The sequence below is a fragment of the Hippocampus guttulatus genome, chromosome 15 (genome assembly GCF_054856545.1).
Source record: "Hippocampus guttulatus isolate MCC_2025c chromosome 15, RoL_Hgut_1.0, whole genome shotgun sequence".
Taxonomy (NCBI): Eukaryota; Metazoa; Chordata; class Actinopteri; order Syngnathiformes; family Syngnathidae; genus Hippocampus; species Hippocampus guttulatus.
The window spans coordinates 16,557,598-16,574,491 of record NC_141275.1 but is presented as its reverse complement, the minus strand read 5'-3'; the positions used below and the strand labels follow the sequence as shown (position 1 = coordinate 16,574,491).

General features: G+C 57.7%; 3 protein-coding genes across 7 annotated transcripts; 2 read left to right on the top strand and 1 right to left on the bottom strand.

Annotated features, from left to right (window-relative positions):
• Positions 1-573: 573 nt before the first annotated feature.
• Positions 574-11,684, top strand: LOC147194292 (serine/threonine-protein kinase TAO1-like). Its single transcript, XM_086130591.1, has 21 exons — positions 574-1,076; positions 2,475-2,703; positions 3,012-3,083; positions 3,487-3,588; positions 3,815-3,860; positions 4,343-4,439; positions 4,522-4,635; positions 4,795-4,886; positions 4,978-5,071; positions 5,168-5,249; positions 5,776-5,943; positions 6,123-6,320; positions 6,398-6,532; positions 6,602-6,838; positions 6,906-7,034; positions 7,113-7,196; positions 7,786-7,905; positions 8,036-8,275; positions 8,382-8,594; positions 8,847-9,029; positions 9,181-11,684. Exons 2-21 carry the CDS (start codon positions 2,572-2,574, stop codon positions 9,625-9,627), a joined length of 2,985 nt encoding a protein of 994 aa, XP_085986717.1. The 5' UTR covers positions 574-1,076; positions 2,475-2,571; the 3' UTR covers positions 9,628-11,684.
• Positions 11,685-11,803: 119 nt separating this feature from the next.
• Positions 11,804-14,341, top strand: ttc1 (tetratricopeptide repeat domain 1). 3 transcript variants are annotated; one of them, XM_086130598.1, is made up of 9 exons: positions 11,804-11,962; positions 12,403-12,679; positions 12,770-12,830; positions 13,109-13,142; positions 13,225-13,337; positions 13,509-13,545; positions 13,613-13,761; positions 14,048-14,102; positions 14,188-14,341. In XM_086130598.1, exons 2-9 carry the CDS (start codon positions 12,404-12,406, stop codon positions 14,189-14,191), a joined length of 729 nt encoding a protein of 242 aa, XP_085986724.1. In that variant the 5' UTR covers positions 11,804-11,962; position 12,403; the 3' UTR covers positions 14,192-14,341. The 3 variants fall into 3 exon arrangements, with proteins under 3 accessions (XP_085986724.1, XP_085986722.1, XP_085986723.1); XM_086130596.1 differs by having other exon boundaries at positions 13,225-13,402; XM_086130597.1 differs by lacking the exon at positions 13,109-13,142 and having other exon boundaries at positions 11,805-11,962.
• Positions 14,342-14,376: 35 nt separating this feature from the next.
• pfdn1 (prefoldin subunit 1) lies at positions 14,377-16,565 on the bottom strand. 3 transcript variants are annotated; one of them, XM_086130602.1, is made up of 4 exons: positions 16,354-16,565; positions 15,098-15,264; positions 14,940-15,024; positions 14,377-14,499 (listed from the first exon to the last, which is right to left on the bottom strand). In XM_086130602.1, the coding sequence occupies exons 1-4, from the start codon at positions 16,381-16,383 to the stop codon at positions 14,416-14,418; spliced, it is 366 nt and encodes a 121-aa protein (XP_085986728.1). In that variant the 5' UTR covers positions 16,384-16,565; the 3' UTR covers positions 14,377-14,415. The 3 variants fall into 3 exon arrangements, with proteins under 3 accessions (XP_085986728.1, XP_085986727.1, XP_085986726.1); XM_086130601.1 differs by lacking the exon at positions 16,354-16,565 and adding an exon at positions 15,858-16,016; XM_086130600.1 differs by lacking the exon at positions 16,354-16,565 and adding an exon at positions 15,801-15,929.
• Between the last annotated feature and the right edge of the window lie 329 nt (positions 16,566-16,894).

The following is a 16,894-nucleotide window of genomic DNA, read 5'->3' as shown; positions in this document are numbered from 1 at the left end:
TTCATTTCAATTGGACTTGTAATGACAGGCATTTCACCGCCAGGTGGCGCATTGACTTGAAGTTGCAGAACACAGGGAGGGGGGGGCGGGATCTTTTCGACCACCTAGCACCTTTGTATCGCTCTACTTCTACTGGTCTGATCACAACCCATCTGCAGCGATGCACAGGCTAAAATAGGTCATCAACAACACTGTCGTCATTTTAAAAAAGTATATTAATACAGTACGTTCATGCTTTTGTTCTGTTGATGTTTGATATTGACTGTCAACAAATGCAGTTTTTTTTTAATGTACCATAGCTCGTGCTGACCTGGCCCTTCTGTCAAATTTTAAAAGTCAATGCGGCCCCCGAGCCAAAAAGTTTGCCCACCCCTGCCCTAACCCAACCTACAAACCACAACTTAAAACCCCACCGCTGGCTCGAAACCCGACTCCAGGCTCAAATAAATACGGCAAGGGGGTGCTAAAGGCCCACCAGACATCCGCGTAGCCCAAGTGAAGCCCCTCCAGCGTTTTAATCGAAATGATTTTCTCCGGTCCACGTCACACCGGGTGAGACGACAGCCTGGAGCCGAAGCAAGCCATGAAAAAGACATTTTTTTGCAGTGTCCCTCCTTGTTTTTCTGCGTGTGCACTTTTAGTGGCATGAGTTGGGAGACGAGTGCGGGGTGTCCTTTTTGCTTCCTGGCCAACCGCCAGCGCATCCAAGAGCCTCCTCGCCTCGCCCCCATCCTCCCCCGCCTCCCCCTTGCGCCAGTCCGTTAGGTCCTCTCGCGACTTTGTCGTTCACAACAGTGCCTCTCTCTCGGAGGCAGCACGAAGGCCCAAGCTGTCCGCCTCGGACCGAGGGTCAGTCGCCGAAGGACCGACCCGACCCCCCCCCCCCCCCCCTTTAGACTCGATGCGCTCCGGTTGCCCGCGGCTGTGATAGTTAGCCGTCGGCTCGGCTAAGGCTCCAAACTCGGATTCCCTGCAAGGACGCTGGCTCGTCTCGTCGTCGTCGTCGTCGTCGTCGTCGGCCGCGTTTCTCCGGCGGCGGCGCCCGCCGCTCGCTGCGGGGATTCGCCTTCCGCCAGGTGGGTCTCGCGCGGCTAGCGGTTAGCGCGGATGCTAAGTGCCTACTGCCTCGGCTAGCCGGATGAGCCCAAGTTGCTTCTTGTCACGCTCTGAGCCGATGACAGCTTTCGGGACGACCCCCAGCGCGGGTTGGGGGACGTTTGGATTTGCTTTGCGTGCTGTGCGACTGTCTGCGTTGTTGCGCGACGACGCGCGGAGGGGCCAAAATGCGGCCATTGACAGTGTTGTGCTAACGGCTACGTTTGCCTGCTTAGAAGCCGCCTGAGCAGAGAAAGCGAGCGCGCCACCCCCGCAACGCTGCCGCGCACACGGGCCGGGGGTGGGGGGGGGGGGGGGGGGGGTTGTTGTCAAAAGCAGCCGGCCTTGTGAGGGAAGAGCCGAAGGTCCACTTGGGGCTGGCCAAGCAAAATGCGCCCCCCCCCCCCCCCATTCATGTTTGGATAGAAGCACTTGAGTGCAAGTGTTGCGATTCCCTTGGATCGATTTCTGCGGTGCTTCACATGGAGCGCATTGCTCACTTCTTAAACGAACGGTTCCCGTTCGCAGTCTGCTTCGAGCGGCCAAGGTGAAGGGGGCGCGCGCCCCCCCCCCCCCCCCCCCCCGGACGTGGGAAACGAGCCTTCATCCCACACCTGCTCACGTTTCAAGGCATGTTGCTTGCGTCGCCTCGCCGCACAGACGCAGCGACGCGTGTCGGGCGCGTTCCGTGTGGTCGTCAGGCGGCCGACATGGTCACTCCAGTATGGAAATCTTTTTTTCCAAATAACCGCTGACTTTGTTTTTCGCCTGCAGTCAAAGTCAAAATTCCAGAGTAGACAGACGCAAAGAGAAGCACGGACAAATCTGCCACCGGGGAGGCGATGTCCAGGTGAGGCTTTGAGCGCCAAAGCTTTGGTCAGATCTTGTGCAAAAGTGCGCTTGGCTTCGTCAGGCCACGGGTGCGATACCGTTTGAGCCGTCCCAAGGTCTCGCGGCTGCAACGGGAAGCGACTCAAACGGGCCAAACGGCCGCGGTCCTCTTCAGCTGCCCTCTTCCGGAAGAGCTTCTGAAGCCAACGGGATGGACTTTCTTTCTCTCTTCTTGTCCTTGTGGAGCATCGGATCGCAAAGGTTGCCGCGATGTACCTTTGCACCGCGGACGCCCGCGTGGCTCCCCAGGCCGGTCCCCCGGCTAGCGAAGCCGCTCAAAAGTCACAGATACGACAGCAAAATAAGAGCCGCGCCTCCCGCGAATGCCGTTTCTTATCGAATCACTCGAGGTCATTTGTTGAGGCCGCAGCGGGCCTCGGCAAATGGAACGGAACAAATGGCGTCCGATCCACGTGCCCGCGCGACCGCCGTTGCGCCATTGTGACGTCTTTGCTTGTTTTTTCCCGCCTTCCTCGTTGTCCCGGCAGACGTTCCCGCCGATGAGCCGGGGGCCGCTCCGGTGTCGCTCAGCGGTTTCGGGGTCGCGCGAGGTCCTCGCGGCGGCGCGCCCCGCCGGGCCTCGGCATGCTGTCGTCGGTGCGAGCGGGGAGCCTGAAGGACCCCGAGGTGGCCGAGCTCTTCTTCAAGGAAGACCCCGAGAAACTCTTCTCGGACCTGCGCGAGATCGGCCACGGCAGCTTCGGCGCCGTCTACTTTGTACGTCCAGCTTTTAGTTTTGCCGGCCGTTGTCCTATTCGAGCTGACGGAAAGGGTCTTCATTTTGTAATGTGGCCCCCCCTTTGGTTTTGGGGACAGCGATGCTTGAACTCCCCCCCCCCCCCTCCATTTGAGATTTTCCTCCAAAACAACTCAGCTAACCAACGCATGAAGAAAGTCGCGACCAAACGAATCAATGGCCAAAGTCCCCAACGCAACAAGCTAGCTGACTTGGTCGCAACCGAACGGCTGAACCGGCAAACTGCGCAAGTAACAAAGTGCTTCGTTTGTCATCTGTTGTCGCGCAGGCACACGACGTGCGCACCAACGAGGTGGTGGCCATCAAGAAGATGTCGTATAGCGGCAAGCAGTCCAACGAGGTGAAGCGGCACGCTCGCCACACAAACGCAACACCGGTCGCTTTTCGCCATTCCTCCCAAATCATTCAAAGCAACCCCCCCCCCCCCCAAATGTTTCTTTTTTACGGCTCACGTAGCGGGCTGCGCTGCGCTGCGCTCGACCGGTTAGCGCCTCGGCCTCACGGTGCCGAGGCGTGCGCGATTGGATTCCGGCTGCGCTACTTTCCGTGTTCTCCCCATCCGTGCCCGCGTGGGCTTTTCTTCGGCTACTTTGCTTTCCTCCCCGCGTTGCTCCCGAAACACGCGCGCAAGCCTGGAAATTGTCCCCATGGGTGCGCGCGAAGCCATTTCGCCTGTACTGTATGTGCGCGGCAAGGGTCGGTGTGTCCGCTCGCAAGTAAGTGTCGCTTGTTGGCCTCCCCAGAAATGGCAGGACATCATCAAGGAAGTCAAGTTCCTGCAGAGGATCCGCCACCCCAACAGCATCGAGTACAAAGGGTGTTACCTGCGCGAGCACACCGCCTGGGTCAGTCTCACCTTTGGCCCCTCGCCGTTTCCACGTCTCTCGCCGCCACACATCAAGGCGCCTTCTCGGTGCACAACGCATCCTTATTTTTAGTCTTTCTTTTTTTTTGTGTGTGGCAACGTTGAGAGTTTTTTTTTGCTTAAGCTTGCAAAGCGACCAAAGGCGATGATGGAAATCCGAAAAAGCGTTTCCAGCGCTTACGTGTGCGCGCGTGTGTGTTGCACAGCTGGTGATGGAGTATTGCCTGGGCTCGGCCTCGGACCTCCTGGAAGGTGAGCTCCCCGCTCGCACCAAAATCCAATTTAGAGCGCCTCGTTGTCGGCCTGCCGCGCGGAGAGAGACGGGAGCGGGTGGAAGGGGGACGCACAAAACGCCCGTTGGCGGCCGGCGTGCGCACCGGGCGGGGCTTTGCGGGGGGGGGGGGGGGGGGGGGGGCACGGCCGCTTCAGAGCGCCTCGTTGTCCTCGTTGCTGGGATCTGTTGCGGCCATCGGGGGCTGGAAGCGGACGCGAGCGTCGTTCGGCAAATGCCGAAGAAGTGACTGCCTTACTTGTAAAATCCCGACATCGAAACACTGCCGGCCGTACGCCGCGATTCTTCCAAACAAAGACCAGCGAGCTCTTTTTTGACCCTTGAAGCGAAGAAAGAACACCCCCCCCCCCCCCCCGATTGTCGCGCGATGGGACGGGTACGAGGCGAGCGGAAATGTGGGCGTGGCTCCGATGAACGACTGACGCCCGCTCGTGTGTTGCAGTTCACAAGAAGCCTCTGCAGGAAGTGGAGATCGCCGCCATTACGCACGGCGCCCTGCAGGGGCTGGCCTACCTGCACTCGCACAACATGATCCACAGGTGGCGCCCCGCCCTTGTCCAACACCCGAATCCCCCCCCCCCCCCCCACTGTCCGCTTTAACGCCTCGGTCCCCTGCGGCAGGGACGTGAAGGCGGGAAACATCCTGCTGACGGAGCCGGGACAGGTCAAGCTGGCCGACTTTGGCTCCGCCTCCATCGCCTCGCCCGCCAACTCCTTTGTGGGGACGCCCTACTGGTCGGTGACAATCCAGCTGCTCCCAAAGCTTCCGGTTTGACCTGAAAAAACACAAACGCGGCCCATCGTCACCAGTCACGTTTTGACGCGATAAGTTGAGCCTTTTCATTTTTCGGCTCGGGTCACGTCGCATTTTTTGCCCCCCCCCCCCCCCCCAAGGATGGCGCCCGAGGTGATCCTGGCCATGGACGAGGGCCAATATGACGGCAAGGTGGACGTGTGGTCTTTGGGGATCACCTGCATCGAACTCGGTAAGCGCCGTCCGTGTTTTTTTTTTTTTTGCAAGCGCGCCAAAGTCTCCGCCCAAATCACGCCGCCGGTCGTGGTTTGTGGCCGTCGCAGCCGAGAGGAAGCCGCCCTTGTTCAACATGAACGCCATGAGTGCCTTATATCACATCGCGCAGAATGAGAGTCCCGCGCTGCAGTCCAGCGAATGGTACGTACGCAAAAAAGAAGCGGGCGGCCTTCTGCCACCTGCGTGTTTGCCCCAAAAGCTTTCCGTCCTGCGCTTCAAATGGTGTCACTCTCGCAGGACCGATTACTTCCACAACTTCATCGACTCTTGCCTTCAGAAAATCCCGCAGGACCGGCCGCACTCGTACGACATGCTGGGCGTAAGACGCACACCATTGACACTGTGATGTCACATCAAGTCCAAGTTTTTTTTTTTGGTTCTCTTTCCTCGATGAGGTTCCCCCCCACACACACACACAGAAATGGGAGACGTCTTTCTTATGTAAGGGTAAACGAAATGGCAGCGGGTTGTGTTCACAGTGGGGGGGGTGCACATTTGGGGACAGTGTTTTTTTTTTTTTTTTTAATTCAAATGACACATTTGACTACAAAAAAACACACGTGGACAAAATGTGGGTTCCGTTTTTATTTTTTTTGAAGGGACTTTGCCACACGAGATCCGTTGCCACTTTTAGCAACAAAATGGCTTGATTTTTTTTATCCATCCAAATCTGGGTTTGTTTTCTACGACGGCCGCAAAAACGAGACCGAAAGCCTGTTTTGTTTTTTGCGATGACAATGTCCCATTTCCGAAGAGCACCGAGAGCAACGGTTGATTTGCGACGCACGCGAGCGGAGAGAAAAGAAGTCACGCGCGCGCCCGCGTTCTCCTCTCGCCCCCGGCAGCACGCGTTCATGCGGCGCCAGCGTCCCGGCTCGGTCCTGATGGACCTCATCATGAGGACCAAGGACGCCGTGCGCGAGCTGGACAACCTGCAGTACCGCAAGATGAAGAAGATCCTCCTGCAGGAGGCCCACAACGGAGCGGCGCCGGAAGCGCCCGACCCGGACGAGGTGGGGAAAGAGACGCCCGCCGTCGCGCGCTCGGCCCTCGATCGTCCCGACCCGCTCGGGGAAGGCGGCGGCTCGCTTGGTGCCGGTCGACGAGCGCGCGCGTTGCGGTGAAGCCGCGGCGGTCGATGCCGGCCTTGATTTTTTTTTTTTTTTTTGCGTCCTGACGGGTGCGCGTTCAGGAGGCGGAGTCGGGCGGCGGGCGCGCCGGCACGGTGAACAGCGTGGGCAGCAACCAATCCATCCCCAGCATGTCCATCAGCGCCAGCTCGCAGAGCAGCTCCGTCAACAGCCTCAACGAGGACGGCCGCGGCGAGCCGGAGCTCGCGGACGGCGACCGCACCGTCGCGTCCAACAGCTCCGTCATACGCCTCAAAGCCGTGAGCGCCGCCGGCGTCCTCCGAAACGCAATTTTGCCGCGAGGTTTTGCTGTTGAGCAGGTGCGTCGTGTTGTCAGGATGAAGGGGAGGCTTTCTCGGGCGGCCAGCCGACGGAGGCTCCGGTCTCGACGGCGACGGCGGCGGCGGCGGCGCGCCCCAGGAAGCATCAGCGCAACCGAGAGCACTTTGCCACCATCCGCACCGCCTCCCTGGTAAGACGAAGCGCGCGCCCGCCCGCCATCTTCTTTCCGACGCGACCATCGCCGGCCGGCGTTTTGCAGGTGACGCGCGAGATGCAGGAGCACGAGCAGGACTCGGAGCTGCGCGAGCAGATGTCGGGCTACAAGCGCATGCGGCGGCAGCACCAGAAGCACCTGCTGGCGCTGGAGAACAAGCTGAAGGGCGAGATGGACGAGCACCGTCTGCGTCTGGACAAGGAGCTGGAGGGCCAGCGCGCCGGCTTTGCCCAGGAGATGGACAAGCTGCTCAAGAAGCACCACGCCTCGCTCGACAAGGACGTAAGTGGCCGCCGTCGCCGCCGCCGGGGGGCCCCCGCGCCCGCTCACCTCGCGTGTCGGCGCGCAGCTGAAGACCTTCGCCGCCGACGAGAAGAAGTTCCAGCAGCACATTCAGCTGCAGCAGAAGAAGGAGCTGGGCGGCTTCCTGGAGTCGCAGAAGCGCGAGTACAAGCTGCGCAAGGAGCAGCTCAAAGAGGTTTGCGCTCGCGCTCGCTCCCGCCCGCTCTCCTCCTGAGCCTCGTCGTCTCTCACCGGCCGGCGCCGCCTCCCGCAGGAGCTGAGCGAGAACCAGTCCACCCCCAAGAAGGAGAAGCAGGAGTGGCTGTCCAAGCAGAAGGAGAACATCCAGCACTTCCAGGTCACGCTTGCGCTTCTTCTCGCTTCTCGGGCGACGGCGGCCGCGTGCTCGGATTCCTTTTTTTTCCCCCTCCGTGTGCGCTCTCTGCCGCTTCTTCTCGCGGCGTTCCTGCCGGCGGCTCTTTCTCGGGCTTTCTTTGTTTGCGTCGGCGCCCCCGCGGGGTTCTTCTCATCGTCCGGCGAACGTTTTCGTCCGACGCCTTACGCCGCGCTTGTTCCGGCTTCCCGTCGCGGTTCCTGGGCTGCTGCTGCTTCGATGAAATATGAAGCGGGTCTTCTTCCCTTTCCCGACGCCGCCGTCGGTTCTTGGAACGGGGCCCGCCGCGGCTCAAACGCTTTTCTCGGGTCTCGGAAGGCTCGGTTCTGACGGCGCTTCTGTCGCTTGCGCCTTTTAACTCATTCACTCCCAAAGACGTTTTTAAACGTCTTTTCAGACTTGGTCCAGAATTGACTGGTACTGAATGAGTTAATAATAATAATACATTTTTTTTTATAAGCGCCTTTCAAGACACTTTACAATAAGAAAAAAGAGCAAAGAAGACGGGTCGACGGCCGTGGTGATGTTTGTGGCGCCGCGTGTCCGCTTCCAGGCCGAGGAGGAAGCCAACCTGCTGAGGAGGCAGCGACAGTACCTGGAGCTGGAATGTCGGCGCTTCAAGCGCAGGATCCTCGTCGCCCGCCACAACGTGGAGCAGGACCTCGCCCGAGAGGTTCGACACGCGCACGCTGGAACTGTCGGCTCATCTCCCAAAGAGATGTCGGGCGGGCGTTTCGGGGGAAGGGCGCGGGGGGGGGGGGGGGGGGGGTCCGGCGGAGAGCCCATTTGTTTTACCTTCCCAGGAGCTGAACAAGCGTCAGACGCAGAAGGACCTGGAGCACGCCATGCTCCTGCGGCATCACGAGTCCATGCAGGAGCTGGAGTTCCGGCAGCTGGCCGGCATCCACAAGGCGCGCGCCGAGCTCATCCGCACGCAGCACCAGACCGAGCTCACCAACCAGCTGGAGTACAACAAGAGGAGGGAACGGGAGCTGCGCCGCAAGCACTTTATGGAGGTTCGCCAACAGCCCAAGAGCCTCAAGGTACGGGCGCACAACCGCGCCCCCCCCCCCCCCCAAAAAAAAACCCAAAAACAAAAACCCCGCGCCGACCGGATTTGCCTCGGCTCGTGCGTGTGTGTACCCGCAGTCCAAAGAGCTCCAGATCAAGAAGCAGTTCCAGGAGACGTGCAAGACTCAGACCCGGCAGTACAAAGCCCTGCGCAACCACCTTCTGGAGAGCACGCCCAAGTGCGAGCACAAGGCGCTGCTGAAGAGGCTCAAGGAGGAGCAGACCCGCAAGTTGGCCATCCTGGCCGAGCAGTACGACCACTCCATCAACGACATGCTCTCCACGCAGGCGGTGAGTGACTCGCAACGCGCCCGAGACCGCCGGTGTCCAAACTGCGGGGGGCGGCCATTGGTCTGCGACCCGCGACGTGACCCCAAAAAAAACACATGGACCATCAGAAAAAGAGAGCCGCACTGTAGAACTCTCGGCTATATCCCAAACAGCGTCGTAAATCGAGATCATTCCATTTGAAAATAGTTTCTTCCACTCTGCGCTCGATGGAAGATGTGGCACGATATGTGTGTGTGTGTGTGTGTGTGGCAGCTGCGTCTGGATGAGGCTCAGGAAGGCGAATGTCAGGTTCTGCGCGTGCAGCTGCAGCAGGAGCTGGAACTGCTCAACGCTTACCAGAGCAAAATCAAAATGCAGACGGACGCTCAGCACGACAAAGAGCGGCGGGACCTGGAGCAGAGAGTCAGCCTCCGGAGGGCGCTGCTGGAGCAGAAGGTGACCCCCGACCGGGGGGGGGGGGGGGGGGAAGCTCGCGCGGGCCGTCCGTCGTCGTCGCTTTCGGGCTGCGCGGCGGAGCCAGATTGATCCGATTGGCGTATTGAGGTTTCGCGCTCCGTGGTGGAAATGTGTCGGTGTGTGCCCGCAGATCGAGGAGGAGATGCTGTCTCTTCAGAACGAGCGTTTGGAGCGCATCCGTTCGCTTCTGGAGCGTCAGGCCCGTGAGATCGAAGCCTTCGACTCCGAGTCCATGAGGCTGGGCTTCAACAACATGGTCCTGGCCAACGTGGCCCTCGACCCGCAGGGCGGCTGGGGCGGGGGCGGGGGCGGCGCCGCCCCGGGGGGCGGCCACTGGCCCGCCGGAGGCGGCGGCGGCGGCGGCCACCACCAGCAGGGCGGATCCCAGCCGCCCTGGGGCCAGCCCGCCATGGCCGGGGCGCCGCCCCCCTGGAGCCTCCGTCTCCCGGCGGGCGGGGGCCAGAGAGGGGCCGGCGGGGTGAGGAACAGCCCCCAGGCCTTGAGGAGGACGAGCGAACGGAGCATGAGCAGAAGCGCCAGCATGGCCTCCAACGCCTCGCACCTCTCCTTCACCTAGCGCGCGTGCGCAGGAATGTGATGACATCACCACCACGACACCGAGGTCAGCGTGGCGCTCGCAGGCAGCGGTGGAAACAAAACTACAGAAGCGACATCACCACCCCAGGCGGCCGGAAGCTCATTGCGGTTTCGCGTCGCGCCAGCCGAGGCGTCGAAAGCTCGTAGCGCTAGGCTAGCATCGTCTTTGTGTCAAAGGGTCGGGACCCCGATTTCAAACCCGACACTCTTACATGCCCTTAACCCGCTTTCGAAATTCTAATTTAAAACCCTAACCCTACTTTGAAATCCCAACCCTCCTTTTTATATGGATTAGGGTCCCGGTAACCCCTTAGCGTCAAGCTAGTGTCAAGTCTGCCATTTCAGCACCATGCTAAAGTCCTGTTCATGTCCTGCGAGTGACGTGACTCGATGATGCGTCATGTATGTGCCACCACTCGTCTAGCTTTGTCGTAGCGCCGCATTCGTTTCTCCTCAGTGTCCGAGTAGCGTCATGCGTCATGTCTTAGCCTAGCCTCGCGCTGATCCCGTTGGCGTCAAAGTTCTGCCATGCTAATGTCACGTTAGCACCACGCTAGCCTCATTGTGGTCCAGTCCCTCATGTTCGCGGTGTATTTGTGTGCCGTCTGCCGCCATCCCGTTAGCGTCATATTAGGAAGCCACCGGTGGGGTGGGCTGGGGTCGGGGTCTCCAACTTGACCTTTAAGTGAGCTAGGCAGCGTCCGGGCTTGTTGCCCCGTCGTTCGGTGAGACTTTGCCATATTTGGCAACAAAAATGCCACTTTTTCTGACGCAAAGAATATGTTTTGCCAGAGGAGAGCTCCTCCACCGTGATGTCCCGAGTGGGCGAACCTCAGGAGGCAACGTTGGTTGACTTGCTTGAGTTCTAGAAGTGGAGACTCCCCAGGTCACGTCGCCGCGCGTGCGGAGGCGATGCTGCGTGCTTGGCTGCTGTGCTCCTGCTGCCAATCTCCCTTCACTTCCTCGCTTGGTTTCCTTCCGGCCTTGCGACCATCTCGGCCTTCTCGCCTCTGACCTCGCGACCTTCCTCACCTCCCGCCTCCCTGACTTCCTCTCTTTTTCCCTTGCCATCCTCTGAGCCTTCTGGCCTACTTCCTCACGAGCGTCCTCGCTTCCCTCGGGTGACGCTGCCCCGCTCCGCGTCTCTCTCCTCCCTCGCCCCGGCCGACAACAAAAGTGTAAATATATATACGTGAAGACTATTGTAGAGTCGGTACGTCCCATCGTACGGTCAAACGTGTTCATATTGTAAATCGTGTCAAAAATTTCACGGGAAATTTAACGACGTCGTCGTCACGGGCGACGAGCGCCGCCTCCTGTGGCTACGCCCCTGCGGTGGGCCCAGTCAAGCCGATGCCGGCTATCAGTATTCTTTGCTGTTGTCAGTGGAAACAGAAAATGGGAAGAGAGACTCTGTTCATCCCGGAGAGCACGTGAAAGCTGGGGAGAAATGTTACGAGTTACTTTGGTTTTGTTGGCCTACGGCTACTGGAGAAAGAGTTATATGTGATAAAGAGGGGTTTTTTTGGGGGGGGGGGTCTGTTGTCAATTTTCAAGCCTTTGACACTGTCGAACAAATGAAGTTGTACAAATATCTACGGCTGCACACTAGCCGTTATTTTAATCGTTGATCCCTCATTATTATTTTGACAAAGAATGGATGAATCCGATTTTTCTTGTTGTTGTCGTCAACGGGACATTTCAACTTTTTCGGTGAGGGACTGGAAGGAGGTTTCGTGACCGGCCGCGACGTGTCGCGTCCATTGTGCGACAAAATACCTCGAAAGCGACTGCGTTACGCCAAAGCCCTGTCGGCAAAACAAACTGCCTGCATAAAGGTGTCGTTTTAGCCTCAGAGCGAGTCAAGTCATCAAGAGGCAACCTCACACTCAACGAGCCACTCGGCGATTTGACATCCCGCAATAATATTGAAACGTTGCTCGATTGAAAAAGTGACGGTCACTAGGCGACCATTTGTGTAGCTTCTCTCCGTTCCCTCGTATTGTTTCAAAATAAAGATGTTCAAGACATCTCGAATTCTAGTCGATCTTTTTTTTTTTTTGCTCTTGTAAATTATTTTCTGTCGGGAAATTGTGAAGAATATACGGACGGTTACGATACTTTACAATCGTGTTTTTTTTACACCAGCGTTTATAAAATAAATCGAAATATATGTTCCTATAGACTCCAATAGCGCAGTTGAACGTGGCGCAAAGTGCACGCGTTGTTTCAGCCGAAGAAGTAAAAGACGAAGAAGAAGAAGAACCCGGAAGTGTCTTGGCTCATTTATGGAAGCCGAGCCTGGTTCTCATCAGGTAAGTCAACGAATCAGACCATTTGGACTCGTTTGTTTGCGTTTAATCATGCGAATGCCACTTTATGAAGACGTTTCCAACCATGACTTGACAACGCGACAGCAACTCTTCCCGTGACGCCCGGCTGTCTTTTTTCGACTCTTTAGCTCTCGACCTCGGTTTGTCAACATCGTCATTCCGCATGAAATGATTCCGCCTTTACGACTAATACGTCTCAATTTGTCTCGGTACCATGCAATCGAATCCATCATATTCAGTCCTGTTGGTGCGTACCATTAAAAAATAGTCAGTCGCCCGTCGTTGGAAGGTGATGGAAGGAACGAAGCAATTCCGGTCGTATTACAAGGTTCAAAGACTCGATTGTAGTCTTGGTCAGGAAGGTTTACTCTAAATGAAAGCGCGTGCGTGTGTGTTCTCCTCTCCGTGGTTCATTTGTTGAGGATGAGCCGGCAAGCAGCTGAACAGAAACGCGGCGAGGAAGACTCTGCGGACCGGGAGGACTTCTTTGACTGCCAAGAGACTTTGGAGCATCCCGACCGAGGAGACCAGGACGGACGACGCCCGAGAACGGACTTGAGACACCAGCCAACAGACGACACGAGCGCGGAACCGGCGGGGGACGATTCCGACGGCGACTTGAAGGACTTTGGAGGAGAAGTGGCAGAAGATGACCATCAGGAGGAGGAAGAGGAGAATTTGACAGAGGGGGAGATGGAGGTAAATAAAAATGGTGGATGACCTTGAAGGGTCAACAAACGCATCCGTACACGCTGACCGGCCGTCGCGCTCACCTTTTTGTCACCTCAGAGCCGACGGTTAGAGAGTCTCACCTTGAAGGAGGAAGGAAACCGCCACTTTAAAAACGGAGGTGAGCTCCACCGGTGCGGTCACGCCGCGCACCAGTTTGACCAGTCGAGAGGCCGAGCTTATCGTCGTAAACCAAAACTCAAATCGGAAGAGCATGTTCGTTCAGGAAATAAAATGTTAAACACCAAATTGCTTTGACCAAAACAAAAACTGAAACTCGAGCTAAAGCTATATATCACGGTACTAATAGTGAAAATGTCCCGTTTTCCTCTGTCGATTAATATCCCACGGAGAAAAAAACCCCCCAAAATGTCGGGCTTCACTATTTTCAATGTCTAGGTTTTGGTACACGCTGTACAACCGCAGCCACAAGGTAGCGAGCAGTTTCACGAGTGAGCGCGCGGGCAGCGTCCTGCCTTGGAACGCTTTGAGCAGCGTGCGGTGTGTTGCTGCAGATTGGTCTCTGGCGGAGCAAAGCTACACGCAGGCGCTGCGTTTGTGTCCGCGCCGTTTCAGCCAAGAGCGAGCCGTCTCGTTCTCCAACAGAGCCGCCGCCCGACTGCACCTGGTAAATGCAACACACGCCGCCGACGCTCTCGCACCCACCCACCGACGCCGGTCGGCACGGCTCAGGTGAGCGCGGCCGACGCCGGTCGGGCGCGGAGCAAAATGCAAACGCCGGCGGGTGAGCTCGCGCGCACTTGCGCTCACGAGACCTTTCCGCGCTCTCTCGCGCCAGGAGCGGAAGGACGACGGGATCGCCGACTGCTCCAGAGGTGAGCGACGTTCGTGAACGACAACAGCGGCGGGCTTATGGTTCACTTTTCTTTCTTTTCTCGCTAGCGCTGGAGCTGAATCCAGACTACGTGAAGGCCTTGCTGAGGAGGGCGGAGCTCTACGAGCAGACGGAGCAACTGGAAAAGGCGCTGGACGACTACCGGAAGGTTCTGGAGCGAGACCCCGAGCAGACGGCGGCCAGGCAGGCCTGCGCGGTGAGTTCGGGGCCCTTTGCGGGTATCCGCCGGTTGCCAGATCCGTCCCTCCCATTTTCTACTTGCCACGATCGCCAGTGGCCAGTCAGGAAAAGTCGACGGGACGAGCCGCGATTTGTTTCTTGTTCTTGTCAAGAAGTTGCGCTGAAGCCAGTCGAAGCAAGGTGCTTGATTGACGCAACTCTGTCGAGGAGTCTCGGGAAGACAAACGTGGTGCTTTGCTGCCTTTATTTGTTGAAATATTGAAAGTTTCTCACGCCAGCCCGACCGCTTGCTGTCCCCGCAGAGACTACCTCAGCAGATCCACGAAAAGAACGAGAAGCTGAAGGCAGAAATGTTGGGTAATGGTCGGCAGGCGCCTCTCCGCGTGCCCCCCCCCACCCCCCCCGAGCGGCGATTGAGCATGACCTCTGTTGACCCCGGCAGGTAAGCTGAAGGACCTGGGGAACCTGGTCCTGCGACCGTTCGGCCTGTCCACCAACAATTTCCAGGTCAACCAGGACGCCGCCACGGGCTCCTACTCCATCAACTTTGTCAACAAGGCCGGCGACACGTGAAATAAAAAGCCTTTGCCGTCCCATCCCGCTGTCGGGCTGATCAATGACCAATCGCTCGGGCGGTGACACAAGCGCTTTAATGAAACGAAGACGCGGCTCACTGAGCTCTCCTGGACAGCAGCATCTCCCGAATGTTGTCCTCCGCCTCCTTGACGCTGCGTTCCAGGTACACCTTCTTCTGCTGGAAGCCACAAACACACCACAATTTTTTTTTTTGGGGGGGGGGGGGTCCTCCAAATTTGCACTTGGGAATACACTGCACCGAAGGGTTTTTTTTTTCCCCTAAAGCATTTCATTGTGAACTTGTTCATGTTTTTTTGGGGGGGGGGGGGTCAAATTGTTTCACAAAATTAGGATTAGCCCACTTAATCACTTTACCGCACTACTTTGTGCTTTTAAGTTGCAACAGTTGGCAACAAAATGCAGAAATTTGAGGTCAATACAAATTTGTTACGGGAACGATTTGGTCCAATTGTTTGAAATGTGGACCCCCGCCCCCCAATTTGAATGGCACGAATGCTCGTTGAAGTCGGAAGGGGGCGAAGCGGTCGCCAAACGCGGCAAAGGAAGTGACCGATGGCCAACGCGCGTTGGCGTGCTCGGCCGGCAAAGGCGGCTCACCTCCAGTTCTTTGATTTTCTCCTCGGCCGTCTTCTGCTTGACCTTCAGCTGCTGCGCGATGCCGTCCTTGGACTGCAGGATGAACCTGAAGCGGCGCGCGTGGGCAGGCGTCAGGCGAACGACGGTTTTCGGGCGGCGCGGCGCGGCGGGCGACTCACATGCGTCCGACGCCCTCGTACATGCGCGTGTCGTCGCCCAGCGTGCTGATCTCGGCGTGCGTGAGCTTGGCGTGCTTCTGCACGTGCGTCAGCTGCTCGATCTGCAGGTCGGCCAGCTTCACCTTCTGCTGCGTGTCGATCATCTTCACCTGCAGCTCCGAGAAGGCCTGGCGCCCGCAAACGACACGCGCGCTTGCATTCAAAGGGCGGCCCGCACCCGACGCGCCAATGTATACACGCGCCCCGGACCGGGCGCCGGTCAGTCGCGTGTCCTCGCCTTGCGTGTCACACCCGAGTCAAATGATCAGGATCACGAGCGGCCTTCCGCAGAGCTTGCCGATCGTTTTGATTCGGGTGTGCTGCAAAACAAGACGGGGGCGCAGCGGCCCTCGAGGACTGGACTTCGACGTCCCCGTAGGAAACGACGGACTGGTCGCCGGTCCTTTTCAAGTCACATATTTAGACGAAGACCGGAGCGGCCAGTCAATCTCGCGGACACGCGCGACCAATGCCGTTCCCTTCGATTGACAAATTCGAGGCGAACGCGCAAGGTCCACGCGGGGAGGCCCGAGCGGAGATTCGAACCCAGAACGAGCGGCGAGACGAGGCGGGCGTGTTCACCGCCCGACTCACCGGGCGTCAACGTCGAGAATAGCTCGAATCGACGGTCTCGACAACAAGCGCGGCCTTTGTAAAAGTGCACCTCGTACGTGTTGGAAAGCGATCCAACTCGCGAAGGCGTCTTCGTTCGCTCAATTACCTTCTTCAGCTCCAAATCCACGGGCGCCGCCATTTTCCTTAAGGTTGAGCGGCGCATGCGCGCGACAACATCCGCTCCCCCTCAACTCAACGACGCACGATTGTTTAAATTTTTTTATTTTTATTTTTTTTTAACGTCTATGAGCAAGATTACTAACGTTTGTAGCCAGAGTGTTTTATGGTCACGTGTGCGTGTTTAGTTTTTATGTTGTTTTGATAACGCCATAGTGAACCTTGAAACTGTTACTTAAACAGCACAGCGATTCATTCCAAAATAGATTCGACATCAAGATAGACGACAAAATGAGTCACGAAGCCACCCCAAATTCAATTGGTGAACGTATTCGTCGTCCGTGGCGTGGGAGCGTCTCTCTTCCAACCGGAAACACGTCAGCTGGTTTTCTGCGCGCCCGACGAAAGCCTCCAAGAGGAGGACGGACAGTCGCGTCGGGCAGCACCTGACGAACGCACTTATCTAACTCGACTCACTCACTTACTGCGACACCAAGCGAACAAAAGAGGAGCATGGCGACTCCTCCGAAGCGCTGTCTCTCTCTTTCTCTCTCTCTCTCTCTCTCGCTCTCTGGTGGTCTTTAGATGACACTTGGGACCACTGGGATGGGTTCATCTGTGAGAAACCAACCCAGGTTTTTAAATGAGAGCCCCAGAAGGCTGCGCCAGGTCAACGCCGACCACTTAAAGACCAAAAGTCCAGCCTGCAGCTCTTTTCCCTGCCAAGAGACTTTTCCAAAGGCTTGCACACCAACGTTTTTCTTTCTCTTTTCTTCGTTTGGTGGTGAATGAGTGACATGAAATGTTTTCACGGCAGCTAGCGTTAGCAATCATTGTCCTCACGATTGTGCAACCGTCAATGTTCAATGTTCAACCTCGCCGACACGTGTCGGCCGCGCCGCACGAGACCCTCGGCGGTGTTTTCAGCTGGTGACCTCGCGACCGGTCGCCCGCCGTCTTGTTTGTTGCTTGGAGTCACGGGGGTGAATTCCGAGCGGAGGTCGCCGCGGCGCGAGGCGCAGCTGG